General features: G+C 38.7%; 1 protein-coding gene across 1 annotated transcript in view; it reads left to right on the plus strand.

Annotated features, from left to right (window-relative positions):
- The window catches only part of LOC124607061 (uncharacterized protein DDB_G0284459-like), a 415,556-nt gene that overhangs the window by 338,574 nt on the left and 57,416 nt on the right, over positions 1-19,566 (plus strand). The window contains exons 15-16 of the mRNA XM_047139238.1: positions 4,504-4,689; positions 9,441-9,555. Of these exons, the coding sequence (XP_046995194.1) occupies positions 4,504-4,689; positions 9,441-9,555 (301 nt within the window). The remainder of the gene's footprint in view (positions 1-4,503; positions 4,690-9,440; positions 9,556-19,566) is intronic.

Genomic DNA, 19,566 nt, shown 5'->3' on the forward strand with positions numbered 1-19,566 from the left:
AATGTCTAAGGAATTGGCAAAGAAATTTCCTCTTTACTTGGGTCACATTATATTTCATCCAGTGCAAATGCTGCTGAAACATAGGGAAATAACTGTGAAGTTTTTCCATACAATGTTAGAAGATAATTTCAGTTCATGGAAAAAGGTGTGATTGAAACCTTCAAATGATGTTATTGGAAACTGCTGCTTCAAAAGCTGTTCATAAACTATAGTGATAATCCACCTTTACAGAAACAGATGTGGACCAGCATACCTCAAGCATGCTATATAGTAGGCAGCTGAAGCTTGAGATACATTTCAAGAAGATACCCAAAAATCACTGTGGAATAACCTACTGAATTATAAGGAGAGCATCTGGCATTAACAGACTTATTTCTTTAAGGTAAAGCAAACAATATTACCAAACTTGAAGATATTATTGAGAAAAACATCAACACTTTCGGAATAGGCAGACAATGTAAAAGAAATGACTAACAAAGTTCTTATCAGTAAACCAAGGACATAGAGATGACAAAAGTACTGCAGAGGATTTAGTTTTGAAGGGCTTGGAACAGCCTTGAAATCTGTGGAGGAGCAGCTCTGTCCCAATCCACAATAATTTTGTTTTTTTATCCTACCAAATTTTCAAGTCTTGTGTTTATAATGCTGTATGAATTTATGTTTGAATGTATTGTTGACCTCATAATTTAACAGTTGGACATTGCATACATACACATCAATTCTTTCACACAATTAAGTGTTTTGAGTTTCAAAAATATATTTACAGTGAAACAATGGAAACTCCAGGTGGGAGTATCAACAACGTAGGAAAAGATAGATTGCTACTTACTGTAAAGAAGACATGTCAAGTCAGGCAGGCATGATTAAAAGACACGTACATATAGCTTTCGGCCACAGACTCCATCAATAAAGAGACACATACACACACATACATGCATGTGCGTGCACATACACAAACACACACACAAACACACACACACACACACACACACACACACACACACACACACACACACACAAAAGCAAGCACACCTCATGCACACACGACTGCCAACTCTGGCATCTCAGGCTGCATTCTGGCCCGTGATGCTGGAGCTGGTGGTTTTGTGTGTGTAAGGTGTGATTGCTTGTGTGTGTGTGTGTGTGTGTGTGTGTGTGTGTGTGTGTGTGTGTGTGTGTGAATGTTGTAGTTCAAAAAATGGCTCTGTGCACTATGGGACTTAATATCTGTGGTCATCAGTCCCCTAGAACTTAGAACTACTTAAACCTAACTAACCTAAGGACATCACACACATCCATGCCTGAGGCAGGATTCGAACCTGCGACCGTAGTAGTCGCGTGGTTCTGGACTGAGCGCCTGAACCGCTAGACCACCGCGGCCGGCAATGTTGTAGTTGTGTCTCTCTTTACTGATGAAGGCTGTGACTGAAAGTTGTGTGTGAGTGACTTTTAATTGTGCCTGTCTGCAACTGACGTGTCTTCTTTACAGTCAGTAGCAATCTGTCTTTTACTACATTGTTACAAGTGTATCTACAGAATATTGTCCTCTTGTTTATTGTTACCTTCCAGTTATTAAATTTTAGAGTTTTCTGAAGCTGTTCATTCCCCAACAACAGTGGATAATGGAGTTTATAATGTAATGAACCAAAGCATAAATAAGAGCACAACTTCTGTTTCAACATTCATAGACCCATTTCCTGGGCATAATCACTATTTGGTGTTGAAGAATGAAGGTACCACATTATGACTGATGTCACATAATTTGATAAGATCTGTGTTGGTTAAATGGGGAGTTATTGTAGCTATAAGAAAATAAACTATTTTGTGGCATGCACAGGGTGATTAAAGTTCCAGCTGTAAAATGTTGCAAAAAAGGAACTGCTGCCCAGAAGACTTCAAATTTGAATGGAATGTTACTGAAGAATGGGAAGAAGAAGAAGTAAAAATGATTTTGGCTACATATGACAGACAAATTGCAATACAATGGCTACTGTTTGAGTTTCACATTAAACCAGCTCTACTGTCGAATGCACAAGTTTGGCATTCAGCAGTTATAACACTGTTAGTTAGGTAAGCCCATCCACCATGATAAGGTTACACATCAGATGGGAAAAATCAGTTTATAATTGTCCTGAGGCCAAAAACCGTATAAAAAGCAACAATGAAATTGGTTTTTAATTGTCCTGAGGCAACCATATAAAAAGCAATAATGAAATTGGTTATTAATTATCATGAGACTGGCGCAAGATATGTTCGTTGTGCTATTCACTGTTTTCTGTCTCAAAGTGAAATGAAAAAACAGCATGTGTGAATGTTGTGTGCCATGGGTCACATCCAGAATGTGTTACACAATGCATGCCTTCACTTCAGCTACATTTGCAATCTTTTATATAGCACCACAGCCAGAAGTCGCATGAATTAAGATCAGGTGAGCTGCATGGCCAGACTGTAGGGAAGTGATGGCCGATAATTCTAGCATTTCCAAAATGCCTCTGTAGCAGCTGCTTCACTGGATTTCAATGTGTGGAGCAGTGCAAACTTGCATAAAAATGCCCTACCCACACGTCTACACTGTTGAAGGATTGGAATGACATTGGTGCACAAAACACTCCCGTAGCATTTATCAGTGATTATACATGTAACAGGACCTGCAGGATCCATCTCCTTGAAAAAAAAAAAAAATGGCCCTATGATAAGCGATACCATCAATTTGCAGCACACAGTTACCTTAGCAGAATGAAATTGTAGCAGTTGACATACGAGCTGATTTTCCATTGCCCATATTCTGCAACTCTCTGTACTGTCATATCCTTGGAGATGGAAAAGGACTTTGTCCATCCAGAGAAAGTTCCACAACCATTCATTGTCCACTTCCATGTCAGCAAGAAATTCTAGAACATATGTTTGTCTCACTAACAGGTAAGCATGAAGCAACTCCTGAACGTGGGTAATTTTATGAAGATGGCATCTGTTCTTTCAGATGCCATTGGTGACTGTGCAGCTCTCTAGAATGAAATTACAATTAAATCAATACAATTAGCTGCTGATAGGCATTGATATACATCAACGAGGACAGTTTAGAATGTGTGCCCCAACTGGGACTCGAACCTGGGATCTACTGCCTACATAGCAGATGCTCTGTGCATCTGAGCCACTGAGGGCACAGACGATAGTGCGACTGTAGTGACTTACCACCGGCACACTCCCCATGAGACCCACATTCGTACCTTATAGTCCACACACTACATTTGTAGTGCTCCTGCCATTATGCTCATCACTCACGACAGACAATCCACCGAGTCCCGTAAGAGTTCAGGCAATTAATGTGCATCTGCACTGAAGAAGGTCATCAGCCAGTTACCCTTAACAATATGAAGATGGCATCTGTTCTTTCGGACTTGGCCGAAAGAACAGATGCCATTGGTGACCATGCAGCTCTCTAGAATGAAATTACAATTAAATCAATTCCATTAGCTGCTGGCAGGTGTTGATATAGATCAAGGGGGACAGTTGAAAATGTGTGCCCCAACTGGGACTCGAACTTGGGCTTTCCTGGTTGCATGGCAGACGCTCTTCCATCTGAGCCACCAAGGGCACAGAGGATACTGCGACTGCAGGAACTTATTGCCGGCATGCTCCCCATGAGCAGTGCCAAATAGTGGTAGAATTTTCACTAAACATTTTTGTTTTTGCAATGTTTCCCCCTTCTTCAATAATATTACATTCAAGTTTGATGTCATTCTGTCCAGTGGTTCTTTTTTTACAGCATTTTGAAACTGGAGCTTTAATTATACTCAGCCCGTATTTCAAATTTTGATATCATGCTGTTACCTGTAAGATATAATGTAGTTTCTTCCAGATAAGAAGCTAAGGCATTAAACTGTGCAAAACAGGATTAATTTATTACCTTTTGCAGTATAAATTATTAATGTCATGATTTCTATATGATTGACTTGAAATGTATTCATGATGGTAAATGATGCATTTTACACTATTTACTGGCAGTTTAGCTTACTATTCAATTCATGATGAGTGCTTGCTCTCTTGCAATATGCCTCTTTTCTTTAACTATACCAATCTTTATTATTTTCCCACTAGGCTATTCAAAACATCTCAACTATAGAAACTGAAATAAATCAGAAACTGTAGTCTAAGTCCAAAGCAGACATTCACAATGGTTAATCATGGAAAAATTTCTTTTTGATGTTGCTTTCTTAATATTATTATTTATGAACACCTTTTGGTTGTTATAAATGCATAGATTACTGTAGCTGATTATGAGATAGAAAGCATTTTTTGAAGGGTCTGAGGTTATGGCTGTATGGTTGCAGGAATAGTTGGTTTAGTGTCAGATTAGCACTATGGCAAAGATAAATTGTTCCCAAAATGCAAAAGTATGAAGCCTTAGCTCACCATCTCCATTGGACCACACCTAGTTAAGCACAATATGGTTCATAAAATTTTTTAGACTGAGATTCTTACAACTTTAATTTATATTCTAAGGGACCTAGAAATGGAGTGGATGAAGATGGATACTATCTCCAACCAGATCCCAGACTACCATCAAAGAATGATGAAAGTTCATCAGATGATTCTCGACATTTGCCTCTGCCACCCAAATCCAAAGCAACGTTGCCGGATGTTGTGCTTCCATCGGCACCGCCACCTTCACCACCAAGGAAAAAATCGGTGAGTTTCATATGAACATTACCATTTACTGAATATGATAATGAAAAATCCTGTTTGGAAAGCAAACAATGGAATTAGTAAAGACAGCTACCTGTTAAACAATGGAATGGTGAGTATTAGTTAGTCATATGAACAAGAATTGAACACTGTACCTTAGTTTTTGAACTTCAGAGTGCTGAAGAAAAATTCAAAGTCAGAAAGTGACTGTTGTTAAGCTTCTCCTCTATGTGCCTATCCACTATTCAATGCACCCACTACATGATGAGTAGTTACAATAGGCCTCAGCTTTTGCATTTATTATGTAGTTAGTTGTCTGCTGTTTCATTCTCTGAGTACACAGTGTCTCATTTTGATAGAAGTTGTCTACAAACACACACACACACACACACACACACACACACACACACATGTTCACATACACACACATCCCCACATTCAACCACACAGACACCCAAACACAACACAAATGCCTGTATTAGTGATGAGACTATAAACAGAATTAGACAGGTGTTGAAAGACCTAGGTCGAAACAAGGTCCCTAGAGTAGACAACATTCCCTCAGAATTATTGAGATCTTTGGCAGACCCATGACAATGCTATTTCAGCTGATACACAAGATATATGAACAGGTGAAATACTCTAAGACTTCAAGAAGAATGTAATAATTCCAATTTCAAAAAAGGCAGGTGCTGATAGATGTGAATATTAGTGAACTATTGGTTTATGAAGCTATGGTTGCAAAATACTGATATGAATTTTTTACTGAAGAATGAAAAAACTTGTAGAAGCCAACCTTGTAGAAGATCATTATCATTTCTGGAGAGGTATAGAAATATGTGAGACAATACTGATGTTACAGCTTCCAGAGAGACTGAGAAAACACAAAGCTACATTTATATTGCTTGCAGATTTAGAGACAGCTTTTGACAATGTTAACTCAAAAACACTTCTTAAAATTCTTAAGGTTTTTGGGTGAAATACGGGGAGCAAAATATTACTTACAATGTGTACAGCAACCAGGTTATAGATCATGAGCTGAAGGGCATGAAAGAGAAGGAGCAGTAGAAACAAGACTGGACAGGGTTGTAACTTTTCCCCAATGTTATTCAGTCCATATAGTGATGAAACAGTGAAGGAAATGAATGAGAAATTTGAAAAATTTGTTAAAGTTCATGGACAAAAAATGAAAACTTTGAAGTTTGGCTATGATATTGCAGTTTTCTCACAGACAGCAAAGGATTTGGAAGAGCAGTTGAACAGAATGGACAGTACCACAAAAAAGTGTATAAGATGAATATTAACACAGTTAAAACACAGGTAATGTAATATAGTCATAAAATCAGGCTCTGCTGAGAGAATCTTAAGACCTAAGCACGGCCACTGCTGTTACCAGTTTCTTCCATGAAGTATATACAGGGTGTTTCAAAAATGACCAGTATATTTGAAATGGCAATAAAAACTAAATGAGCAGCGATAGAAATACACCGTTTGTTGCAATATGCTTGGGACAACAGTACATTTTCAGGCAGACAAACTTTCGAAATTACAGTAGTTACAATTTTCAACAACAGATGGCGCTGCGGTCTGGGAAACTCTATAGTACGATATTTTCCACATATCCACCATGCGTAGCAATAATATGGCATAGTCTCTGAATGAAATTACCCGAAACCTTTGACAACGTGTCTGGCGGAATGGCTTCACATGCAGATGAGATGTACTGCTTCAGCTGTTCAATTGTTTCTGGATTCTGGCGGTACACCTGCTCTTTCACGTGTCCCCACAGAAAGAAGTCACAGGGGTTCATGTCTGGCAAATAGGGAGGCCAATCCACGCCGCCTCCTGTATGTTTCGGATAGCCCAAAGCAATCACACGATCATCGAAATATTCATTCAGGAAATTAAAGACGTCGGCCGTGCGATGTGGCCGGGCACCATCTTGCATAAACCACGAGGTGTTCGCAGTGTCATCTAAGGCAGTTTGCACCGCCACAAATTCACGAAGAATGTCCAGATAGCGTGATGCAGTAATCGTTTCAGATCTGAAAAATGGGCCAATGATTCCTTTGGAAGAAATGGCGGCCCAGACCAGTACTTTTTGAGGATGCAGGGACGATGGGACTGCAACATGGGGCTTTTCGGATCCCCATATGCGCCAGTTCTGTTTATTGACGAAGCTGTCCAGGTAAAAATAAGCTTCGTCAGTAAACCAAATGCTGCCCACATGCATATCGCCGTCATCAATCCTGTGCACTATATCGTTAGCAAATGTCTCTCGTGCAGCAATGGTATTGGTGCTGAGGGGTTGCCGCGTTTGAATTTTGTGTGGATAGAGGTGTAAACTCTGGCGCATGAGACGATACGTGGACGTTGGCGTCATTTGGACCGCAGCTGCAACACGGTGAACGGAAACCCGAGGCCGCTGTTGGATCACCTGCTGAACTAGCTGCGCGTTGCCCTCTGTGGTTGCTGTACGCGGTCGCCCTTCCATTCCAGCACGTTCATCCGTCATGTTCCCAATCCGTTGAAATTTTTCAAACAGATCCTTTATTGTATCGCTTTTCGGTCCTTTGGTTACATTAAAACTCCGTTGAAAACTTCGTCTTGTTGCAACAACACTGTGTTCTAGGCGGTGGAATTCCAACACCAGAAAAATCCTCTGTTCTAAGGAATAAACCATGTTGTCTACAGCACACTTGCATGTTGTGAACAGCACACGCTTACAGCAGAAAGACGACGTACAGAATGGTGCACCCACAGACTGCGTTGTCTTCTATATCTTTCACATCACTTGCAGTGCCATCTGTTGTTGAAAATTGTAACTACTGTAATTTCGAAAGTTTGTCTGCCTGAAAATGTACATATTGCAACAAACGGTGTATTTCTATCGCTGCTCGTTTAGTTTTTATTGACGTTTCAAATATACCGGTCATTTTTGAAACACCCTGTAGCAATATAGAATGGGGTATGCACACAGATGGAGTATTCCTTGACCTGAGCAAAGCCTATGACTCAGTAAACCATGAGCATCTCTTAAAAAAAACTGCAGGCATACAGTATTAGTGATTCATCAATGAAACTTCTATCCACCTATCTGGTGAATCGGTAACAGTGTACCAAATTTACACATAAAATTGACAATAAAATCTTAACTTTTAAATCCACAAGTGAAACAGTGACATAGGGAGTCCCTCAAGGCTCAATTCTTGGATGTTTCATCTTTTTAGCATATATTGATGACATTGTACACCCCATTAACTCACACATTGTAAGTTATGCTGATGACAGCTCAGTTTTATTTCATGGTAAAGATTGTGAGGAACTGAAATTTTCAGCAAGTAATGGGATACTAGAATTAAGTTCATATTTTCATGCGCAAGGATTAAAGATCAACGTAAATAAATCCCAGATGCTAATATTTACAACTGGCAGCTCACACCACTCGTGCATGAATGAGGTACGCGGCGTAGTGGCAGAGGAAGCAAACGAGTGTAAATTTGTAGGGGTCCATCTGGACTCAAACCTCCGGTGTATTAGCCACATTAACACTGTATATAAAAAAGTCTGCAATGGGCTGTATCTTCTTAGCCAACTGTCCAAAATGGTGCCCACTCACATGCTTAAAACTGTGTATTATGCGACAAGCTAACCCCATCGTAGCTACTGTATAGAAATACGGGGTTGTACTGCAGACATTCACCTTAACAGAGTACTATTGCTACAAAAAAGAGGGTTAGGGATTATACATTGTTTGGGCTATAAAGCCTCTTGCTATGATGTTTTCAGACAACACAAGTACTTCACCATATACTCTTTGTATCTTTACAAATTAGTTACTTTTTTTGTCTCACAGAAAACTGAAGTAACTAGATGTAGTGATACACATGACCACAACAAGTAGAGAGGGTATAAAATACAGACTAGCAATAGGAAGAAAAGATTTTGTGAAAAACAGAAACTTTTTTAACATCAAATATAAATTTGAGTGTTAGGGAATCTTTTCATAAAGTAATAGTCAGGAGTGCAGCCTTTATTTGGAGGTGGAACATGCATGATAAACAGTTTAGACAAGAAGCAAATAGTAGCTTTTGAATTGTGGTGCTACACAAGAATGCTGAAAATTAGAAGGGTAGATGAAATATGTAATGAGGAAGTACCGAATAGAATTGGAGGAAAAAGAAATTTGCAGTTCAATTTGACTAAAAAAAGGGATTGGTCAATAGGACACATCCTGAGGCACCAAGGAATTGTTAGTGTGATAGTGAAAGGAAATGTGCATAAAGAGGCAGAGGGAGAGTAAAAATTGTAGAGGGAGATCAAAACTTGAGTACAATAAGCTTGTTTTAATTGATATAGGTTGCAGTAGTTATGCAGAAATGAAGAGCCTTGCACAGGATAGACTAGTGTGAAGAGTTTCATCAGACCAGACCTCGCAATGAAGGCAGGGACTGGGTGGTTCTCGCAGACCATTATGAACCCATGACTAAAGAAGATAATAAGCGATCAGATATAGATTTGTAAAGATGCTGACATTACCTTTAGTATTGCCAGAAAATATACCTTTCATACTCATATTACGCATTTGGAAATTAATTTTCTCATATTAATTTTTCTTCCATATTCATCATAAAATGTGGTATTGACAGGCTTGCCAGTTAGATATTGCCATCAAATGGGAAATATTACGTTATATCCTGTGTGTGCACATACATGTGAAATTCTCTGAAACATAGCTAAACTTCCATTTTTAGGAGGACAGTTCCAGTTCAACTACAAGTGGTTCCGGGGATAGCATGAGTGGTCGTCTGGGAGGCCTCTTCAGGAAGGTCATTTCTCGGCCACAACCGTTGTTGCCAGATCACTCAGGTAAGAACTATATCTATAGACTATAGACTTTGTGATGTAGAAATTACAAGTCTACCATAGTTGAAACTATCACTATTATTTTGTTGATGGTGCTGGCACTGTTACTGTAATAAGTGGAAGCCTGTTTGGCTCTTAGATATTTCTTGTGCTATTTTGTAATATTGCACTGCATTCTGCTTTTGTATTATCCATCACAACTTGGTGCTTTAACCATAACTTTGTGTTTGTGCCTTTTGTTTTACATAGAAACATCCTTGCACTTAATGATATGTCAGAAATAATGTAATTTGTTGTTATTTATTTGTTGATTATGACTGTCAAAATTCTCTTCCATTGGGGCAAAAGTTATCATATCATAGCTTAACGTACTTTTCCAACTTTTAATTTTTAATAAATGCCCTTAATGTCTGTAAGCATCATGGCAACAGTGCAGGCAATAGCTATTATAATCTGTATAACAGTAGCAATAATAATATCAAGAGTAGGTCAAAAGGTGTTATTAAGAGTAACTGGAACATTGCCAATAATGTCACCACCACCATCACCACCACCACCAACAACAACAACAACTTCAACAATAATAGCTGTAGCAATAACAAAAATCTCAATAACCTCAATAATTTTAGCATGTGGATTCCAATGAGAACAATGAGAGAATTTCCTCCAGACGCCATGTTAGATGGTCCATACAATTTTATTGGTTGTGTTGTCCAGTTATATCACTGAATGTATTTATTTATTTTTAGGAGACTGTATGAATAACTGGTTATATCATGGTGTACATAGTAGTCATATGTCTGTCCACAGAATTCGTATTTTACAGAATGTGTTACAGCATCAATATGTGTGTTGAATCTGGAATTATAATTATTCAGTCTCATTATATTCATCTATTAATTTTTGTTTTGTTGTTGCTGTTAATTTTGGGAAGTTGAGTGATGTAGCACAGAGATTCAATGACAACAAAATGTAATGCATTAGACCTGTATCATCCCAGTCATATTTACATTTTTACTGTGAGCAGAATGCAGTCTCTTTATGAAGTTTGCAACATAATTCCACAAAGATACCATTTGTACTTGTTTTACTGACAGCATGAAGGACATACTTAGGATGTGAGCTACGGGAGCAGGGAGGGTAGGGTAACTCATATTAATTTTGTAGAAATGGAATGAATGAAGGAAACAATGCGAAGTGCTTTTTTTTTTTTTAAAGAAAACTACTACTGAACAATTAGGTACCTATTAGCAGTTATGTACATAACTGAGAGAGTACAGTTTGTATAAATTCTTACCCAATTTTTATGCTGTTGTGGTATATATAAATAGTTTCTGCATTCACATTTTTAGTAGTTTTTGATTTTAGCTGGTAAAATGAGGAAAATTACCATAAATTGAAGGTGCAATGCTATTGGAAGCTTCTAGAACCTAAAGCCATTTGTCATTTTCAGTTGCAAGGAGAATAACAGTGCACAGCAAAATAGTTTTGAAATTTCATAAAAAATGCCTCTGGTTCACTTGCCACTTGGCAGCATCCCTTACCTGATACTGAATTAAAACAGCTGTCTATGTGGTGAAGGAGGATGTAAGTTTACTTTGCAAAGAGCACTTTTACCACTGGACAGGGTAAGGGATGGGGGTTGGGTGGGAGAGGGGCACCTGTCTGCCCCTTGTTGGATACACTTCTTGACAGCATGAAGTAGGGCACACTGAAACTGCAGCAGTGAATGTGTCGCAGACTGTTATCTTGAGGCTTTGCAAATAGTTCATAGGAACTGCTTATTGTAGGCCAATATAAATTTGAGTGTAACCACTTTACATCAGGACCAATAGCTTGCCTTAACTGCAAGACATCTTTAAAACAATTGTCTGCACAATTTACAGCTGCCTCAGGTCTTAAAGTTTTCCCACAGTCTGTGTATCAAAGGCAGGGGAATATGCCACACTCACTACAAAATCTGCCCATTTGTGGTCATGTAGAGATAAATGCATTTATTGCAGAATCAGCAACAAGACGTCTGAACTTAAAACTGTGTTCTTGATAGATAAGTGTGGTGTCACCGCCAGACACCACACTTGCTAGGTGGTAGCCTTTAAATCGGCTGCAGTCCGGTAGTATACGTTGGACCTGCGTGTCGCCACTATCAGTGATTGCAGACCAAGCGCCGCCACACGACAGGTCTAGAGAGACTTCCTAGCACTCACCCCAGTTGTACAGCCGACTTTGCTAGAGATGGTTCACTGGCAAATTACGCTCTCATTTGCCGAGACGATAGTTAGCATAACCTTCAGCTACGTCATTTGCTACGACCTAGCAAGGCGCCATTATCAATTGCTATTTATCTTGTGATGCATGTACCGTCAGACTGATGTTCACCAATTATGGATTAAAGTTAAGTATTCCAGAAGCTATGTACTATTTTTGCTACTATAAAGACCTTGTCCTGTTCCAGACCTCACGCCATCCTGCGTGAGCTTAAACGCGTGCCCTTCGGCCTCCCGTCCTAGTGGATTGGCTGTCTTGCCAGTCCACAACAATAAGTTCCATTTATTGATGATTCTCCTCACACATTTGTCTGGAGGGAATATGCTAGTTGGTACAATGATGATGGGAACTTAGTGTCAAGAGGCATCATACTGGTGTATCGAAGAATGCTATCATGTCCTAAAGGTTTTAAAGTTCGGGAAACACTTGGAACTTTTCAGAGATACTGTTGGTTCAGACTTTCTTCAGTGACAACAATGCCAATATAAAACTTCCTCGCAGATTAAAGCTGTGTTCTGGACCAAGAATCAAGGTCTCAAGTTCGAGTCTCAGTCCAGAACACAGTTTTAATCTTCCAGGAAGTTTCACATCAGTGCATCTCTGCTGCAGAGTGAAAATTTCATTCTCAAAACAACACCCAGGCTGTGGTTAAGCCATGTCTCTGCAGTATCCTTTCTTGCAGGTGTGCTAGTTCTGCAAGTTTCACAGGAAAGCTTCTGTGAAGTTTGGAAGGTATGAGATGAAGTACTGGGAGAAGTGAAGCTGTGAGGATGGGTCATGAGGTATGCTGGGGTAGCTCAATTGGTAGAGCACTTGCCCGTGAAAGACAAATGTCCTGGGTTTGAGTCTCAGTCTGATACACAGTTTTAATCTGCCAAGAAGTTTCATACCAGCATACTCTGTTGCGGAGTGCAAATTTCATTCTAATGCCAATATACATCTCACTGCTCTGTGGGATTAATTTATCATAGATGAAGACATGCACCAAATGAATTGATCAGCATGATCTCCAGATCTGATTCGTATCAAGCATCTCTAGAGTTTAGACTGTAAGGTATCACCAAGGAATCTTCCAGACCTTCAAACAGCAGTGTCTTAGGAATACATTGACTGTCAATAAGAGTTGTTTAGCTGTCTCATAAAGTGTATTACATGCCACTACTAAACATGTATGGCAGTGTTTTTGTAGAAACATTTGTACTGTTTTGGCATTTTTTTAAAGTATGTGCCATCAGTCTTAGATTTATTAAAATTACAACTCATCTTAGAGTGGACTGTAAACCTTCTAATATCCTGTTCAATATATGTGCTCTTATTTCTTCATTGTGCTCAAGTTTTGGACAGTAGTGTATACACTTACTAGGAAACAGAAAAATGAGGCAGAAAATGTCGCACAAGCTCTGTAGATAAAATGAAAATGTGTCTGGGACTTTCGCTGCAGATTAACACTTGTTTTGTTTCATCAATAGAAATTCATGCATTGCCAAATCTTGCCAGTCAGTTATAAATGCCCTTTGCTGAGGTATTTTCATTTTTCAGGTAATTCCGTAGAGACCAGTAACAGATTCCAGAAAATTAGACAACTTTCAGACCATTTCTGTAGCATAATGGGTAATTATTAGATTCCAGACAATCCACGTTGCATTGTTGAGTCAGTATTTTTGAGACATAGTCGTCAATTTTTCAGGCACTTTCTCAAAAATGTAAATAGAAAGGATAATTCAGTTATTAGTTTCTGTGACACTAAAGGAGATAAAATGGAAAAAAAAAACTAGAGAGATATCCTCAGCATTTGTAATGTCCATTATACTGAAAGATGCAAACTTTGTAACTGAAATATCCTGGAACCATAATGCAGTCAGATACTAAAAGAAAGGCATTTCTGTTCTTGATCAATCTGATAAAATGCTTTCATATGAATTATTTCTGCAAGAAACTAGATTGTTGTACATGTTAAGGAAACACATCTACATAATACAAACTCCTTATATCTCTAAAAAAGTGTACTTAGGTTGTCTTGTATGATGTAATTTATCCTTGGTAGCCAACAAGTTAAAGCAGTGATATCAGGTCATGATCAAGAGGAAATGCAACTTATGAATTAATATCGTATCATGAACAATAGTGAATGTCAATAAAGTAAGAAAAATGGTTTCAGTGGAGGGTTCTATGAACTGAAAGGGTGGTCAAAGTGGAGTTAGTTATGTATTGCTTTGCTGCTGTTGTTGTGATCTTCATTCTGAAGACTGGTTTGATACAGCTCTCCATGCTGCTTTACCCTGTGTGAGCCACTTCATCTCTGAATTACTATTGCAGCCTACATCCTTCTGAATCTGCTTACTTTATTCATCTTCTGGTCTCACTCTACAATTATTACCCCCCCCCCCCCCCTCCCCAAACTCACACACACTTTCCTCCAATGCTAAATTGTTGGTTCCTTGATGTCTCAGAATGTGTCCTATCAACCGATCCCTTCTTTTGGTCAAATTATGCCACAATTTTCTTGTCTCTCCAATTCCATTCAGTACCTCCTCATTATTTTGTGATCTACCCATCTAATCATTCTATTGTAACACTGCATTTTGAAAGCTTCTATTCTCGTTTTGTCTAAACTGTTGGTCGTCCATGTTTCATTTCCATACAGGGCTACACTCCAGACATATGCTTTCAGAAAAGACTTCCTAACACTTAACAAATTTCTCTTCTTCAGAAATTCTTTTCTTGGCATTGCAAGTCTACATTTTATGCCCTCTCTACTTCAGCCATCATCAGTTATTTTGCTGCACAAAAAGCAAAACCCATCTACTGTTTTAAGTGCCTCATTTCCTAATCTAATTCCTTCAGTATCACCAGATTTATCTCAGCTACATTCCATTACCCTTGTTTTGCTTTTATTGATGTTCATATTATATCCTCCTTTCAAGACAAAGTTCATTCCACTTAACTGCTCTCCAAGTCCTTTGCTGTAACTGACAGAATTACAGTGTCATGAGCAAATCCCAAAGTTATTATCAATTTTCCCTGAACTTTAATTCTTGCTCCAAATTTTTCTTTGGTTTCCTTTACTGCTTGTTTAATGTACAGATTGAATAACATTGGGGATAGGCTGCAACCTTCTCTCACTCCCTTGCCAACCACTGCTTCCCTTTCATGCCCCTCGACTCTTATTACTGCTGTCTGGTTTCTGTACAAGTTGTAAATAGCCTTTCACTCAACCTGTATTTTACCTCTGCTATCTTCAGAATTTCGAAGAGAGTATTCCAGTCAACACTGTCAAAAGCTTTCTCAAAGTCTACAAATGTTATAAACATAGTTTTTTTCCCCTTAATCTATCTTCTATGACAAGTCACAGGATCAGTACTGTCTCTCGTGTTCCTACATTTCTCCAGAACCCAAACTGATCTTCCCCGAGGTTGGCTTCTAACAGTTTTTCTGGTGTTCTGTGAGGAATTCATGTTAGTATTTTGAAACTGGTAGTTCAGTGATTTTCACATCTATCAACAACTGCTTTCTTTGGAATTGCAATTATTACATTCTTCTTGAAATCTTAGATTATTTCATCCATCTCACACATGTTGTATACCAGATGAAAAAGTTTTGCCATAGCTGCCTTTCCCAGTGTTCTCAGTGGTTCTGACAGAATATCTTCTACTCCCTGAGTCTTTCAGAGCTCTGTCAACTTCTTCTCCCAGTATCATATCGGGAGAGCCACTTCCCTTTATACAATATTGTATAGACTACATGCCCTTCCACCTTGCAGTTTTTCCTTCTTAGTTTAGGACTGGTTTCCCATGTGAGCTCTTGATATTTATACAGTTTGCTCCTCTTTTCCCCAAAGGCCTCTAACTTTCCTGTGGGTGGTACCTATCTTTCCCTTATGAAATATGCTTCTAAATCCTCACATTTGTCCTCTAGCCATTGCTGCTTAGCCATTTTGCATCTCCTATCAATCTCATTTTTTAAACATTTATCTTCCCTTTTGCCTGCTTCATTAGCTGCAAATTTATATTTTCTTTTTTCATCAATTAAATTCAATATCTCTTGTGTTATCCAAGGATTTCTACTAGGTCTTGTCTTTTTACCTATTTGATCCTCTGCTGCCTTCACTATCTCATCTCTTAAAGCTATCCATTCATTTTCTACTGTATTCCTTTCCCTTGTTTTAGTCAACCATTGCCTAATGCTCCTTCTGAAACTCTCAGCAACCTACTGTACATGACCAATATATTGTGGTTAGAGTCCACATCTGCTTCTGGAAATGTTTTACAATTTAAAACCTGGTTTCTAAATACCTGTCTTACCATTATATAATCAATCTGGTATCTTCTGTCATCACCAGGTCTCTTCTATGTATACAACTTTCTTTTCTGATTCTTAAACCATAAGTTAGTGATGATTAATTTATGTTCTGTGCAAAACTCTACCAGGTGGCTTCCTCTTTCATTCCTTTTCCTTAGTCCATACTCACCTACTATTTTTCCTTCTCTTCCTTTTCATACTATCGAATCCCAGTCCCCCCTTCACTATTAAATTTTTGGCACTCTTAACTATCTGAATAATTTCTTTTACCTCATCATACTTTTCTTCAATCTCTTCATTATCTGCAGAGCTAGTTGGCATACCAACTTTTACTACTGTGGTGGGTGTGGGCTTTGTGTCTATCTTTGCTGTGGTGTTACCGCCAGACACCACTCTTGCTAGGTGGTAGCCTTTAAATCGGCCGCGGTCCGTTAGTATACGTCGGACCCGCGTGTCGGCACTATTAGTGATTGCAGACCGAGTGCCGCCACACGGCAGGTCTAGAGAGACTTCCTAGCACTCACCCAGTTGTACAACCGACTTTGCTAGCGATAGTTCACTGACGAAATACGCTCTCATTTGCTGAGACAATAGTTAGCATAGCCTTCAGCTACGTCATTTGCTGTGACCTAGCAAGGCGCCATTATCAGTTGCTATTGATCTTGTAATTCATGTACCGTCAGACCGATGTTCACCATTAATGGATTAAAGTTAAGTATTCCACCAGCTACGTCCGTTTTTCTAAATTCTAATTTCCTTGTCCTGTTCCAGACCTCACGCCAGCCTGCATGAGCTAAAACGTGTGCCTTTCAGCTTCCTCTATTATTAAGGTGTTGGCTCTCCTGCCAACCCACAACATTGGCTACAATAATGCATTCACTATGATGTTCATAGTAGCTTACTCACATTCCTATTTTCTTATTCATTATTAAAGCTACTCCTGCATTACCCTTATCTGATTTTGTATTTATAACCCTGTATTCTCTGGACCAGAAGTCCTGATTCCCCTACCACTGAATATCATTAATTCCCACTATATCTAACTTCAACTATCCATTTCTCTTTTTAAATTTTCTAACCTACCTGCCCAATTAAGGGATCTAACATTCCATGCTCCAATCCATAGAAAGTGTTTTATTCCTCCTGATGATGACATCCTCCTGAGTAGTCCTGGTCTGGAGATCTGAATGGGGGACTCTTTTATCTCAAAAATATTTTACCCAAGAGGACACCATCATCAGTTAACCATACAGTAGTGCTGCATGCCCTCGGGAAAGAAAAATTATGGGTGTAGTTTCCCCTTGCTTTAAGCCGTTCACAGTATCAGCACAGCAAGGCTGTTTTGGTTGGGTTACAAGGCCAGATCAGTCAATCATCCAGACTGTTGGCCCAGCAACTACTGAAAAGTCTGCTGCCCCTCTTCAGGAACCACACATTTCTCTGGCCTCTCAACAGATACCCCTCCATTATGATTGCACCTATGGTATGGCTATCTGAATCACTGAGGCATGCAAGCCATCCCACTGACAGCAAAGTCCATGGCAAGGGGAAGGGGGGGGGGGTACTGTTGTAGTAGCAAATGAAATTCTGAGGTACATCATCGTCATTCCAGAGTCATGGGCCCAGTACAAAAATATTTGAGAGAAACGGATGTATACCACAATGGAAATACACTTATTCTTTATTCCTGTTGTCATCTGATAAGAGTGTTAAAACGACTGAGAAGATCTGCAGAAACTGAATAGACAATAAAGCAAATAGGGAATGTGGAGTGTTTTAACACTTACATTTAGGTCAACAGTTTTTTTAATAGCCTTCTTGAATATTGATACAGCAACAGTGTCAATGATTGTCTCGACAATTAACTTGGACATACACATGTGCTGCAGTATGGCAGTTTATTAGATTACATTTTAGGCAAATGTAGTGGTTTCAGATGTACCAGGCTGCTTCTCATAGTGCCAGATGGGTTTTGGAGCTACCATGAAAATGAGTGTTAGAAATGCCACATGTTGCTGAGTATTTTCCAATTCTGTATTGTGATGGGGTACATGGAACAAAACTGTGATATTATAACACAACATATTTGACCTACAGAAATTATTGATACCAACGCTGCTGAGTAACTACTTCAGATTTCAACTACTACTAATGAACTTAACAAAGGTGTCGCTCAACAGAAACCATAGTGTACATAGTTGTATTTTGAGCGATGAGTAACAAACTGCACTAGCTGTTTGTAATAAATTTCTTGCGATGGATTTAAATACCATTAGCATATAGATAATAAAGATGGAGGAAAAATAAAAAGGTGTCATATGGTAGTAATGAATAGCAGATATTGCACTTGGCACAGACTCTCTTTATTAATTCTTTGCACAGCTAGTTTGAAAAAAGTCACTGTTCTACCTCTTCACTTGAAACAGAACACTGTGCTAGAGATAATTGATTTCTACGGATAATTCTGTGACTTATTACAAGGACAACCAATGTCAATCTTTAATGAATTTGAATGACATTATGTAGCCAGCTAAGAATGTTACATATGTAGAATGTGTTATATGTAGAATGACAGAACATGGCTTCTGGTAAACCAATGCCATACCATAAACATGGAAGTACTTCAGGAAACATTAACCAATGTACATTCTGATGAAGGCTCTTCCATGGTTTTCACTTCTATAACAGCCAATGTCAATAATGAAGAAGAAAAAGCTAAAACAGAAAAAGAAAAGATAGTTCATTTAAATGTAGCACATTCTAGCTATGAGCAGAAGATCAACAAAAAGAAAAGGAGGGAAAATCAAAGCATTTATTTCATATGATTCACTTTGCAAAAGTTTTTTTACCAACATCCCCTTTAATACAGTGGGATAGCTTTGTATAAACAATCGCTGTGGACTCTCAGTTTAACAGTGCACTCTGTAAACGAAACGATGAAACTATTGCTGGCCGCAGAAGAAATGAAACAGCTTTTTCTATTTGCAAGCAGGCATGATGAAGTCTTTGAGATCAGTATGTTTAGTAACTCCTGCAGTTTGCAGAATAGGAATATTAATTTCACTGTCTTGCTCATGAGTATATTCCAGGAGGAAAGCACTCGTAGTAGTAAAAACAAAGGATGGAAAGTCCAGGTTGGAATATCAACAATATTGTGAAAAAGAGAAATTGCTACTCACTGTAAAGATGACAAGTTGATGTGCATTCAGCCACAATCAAAAAAACTGTTACACATTGAGCTTTCAGCCCCAAACCCTAGTGGTAGTAAGTTGAATGTTATTAATCTTAAGTTCATTGAACCTGGTCACTTACAAATGGAGGCTGACTCCATTCACATAGTTTTGAAAAACAAAAAAGAATACAACTGCTGAAAGGGAAACATCTAGCACTAATTTGATCATATTAATTCCTAGGAAACCACCAATAAATTTTGTTTAACTTGAGTGG

Source organism: Schistocerca americana, chromosome 3 (genome assembly GCF_021461395.2).
Source record: "Schistocerca americana isolate TAMUIC-IGC-003095 chromosome 3, iqSchAmer2.1, whole genome shotgun sequence".
NCBI classification, from domain to species: Eukaryota; Metazoa; Arthropoda; class Insecta; order Orthoptera; family Acrididae; genus Schistocerca; species Schistocerca americana.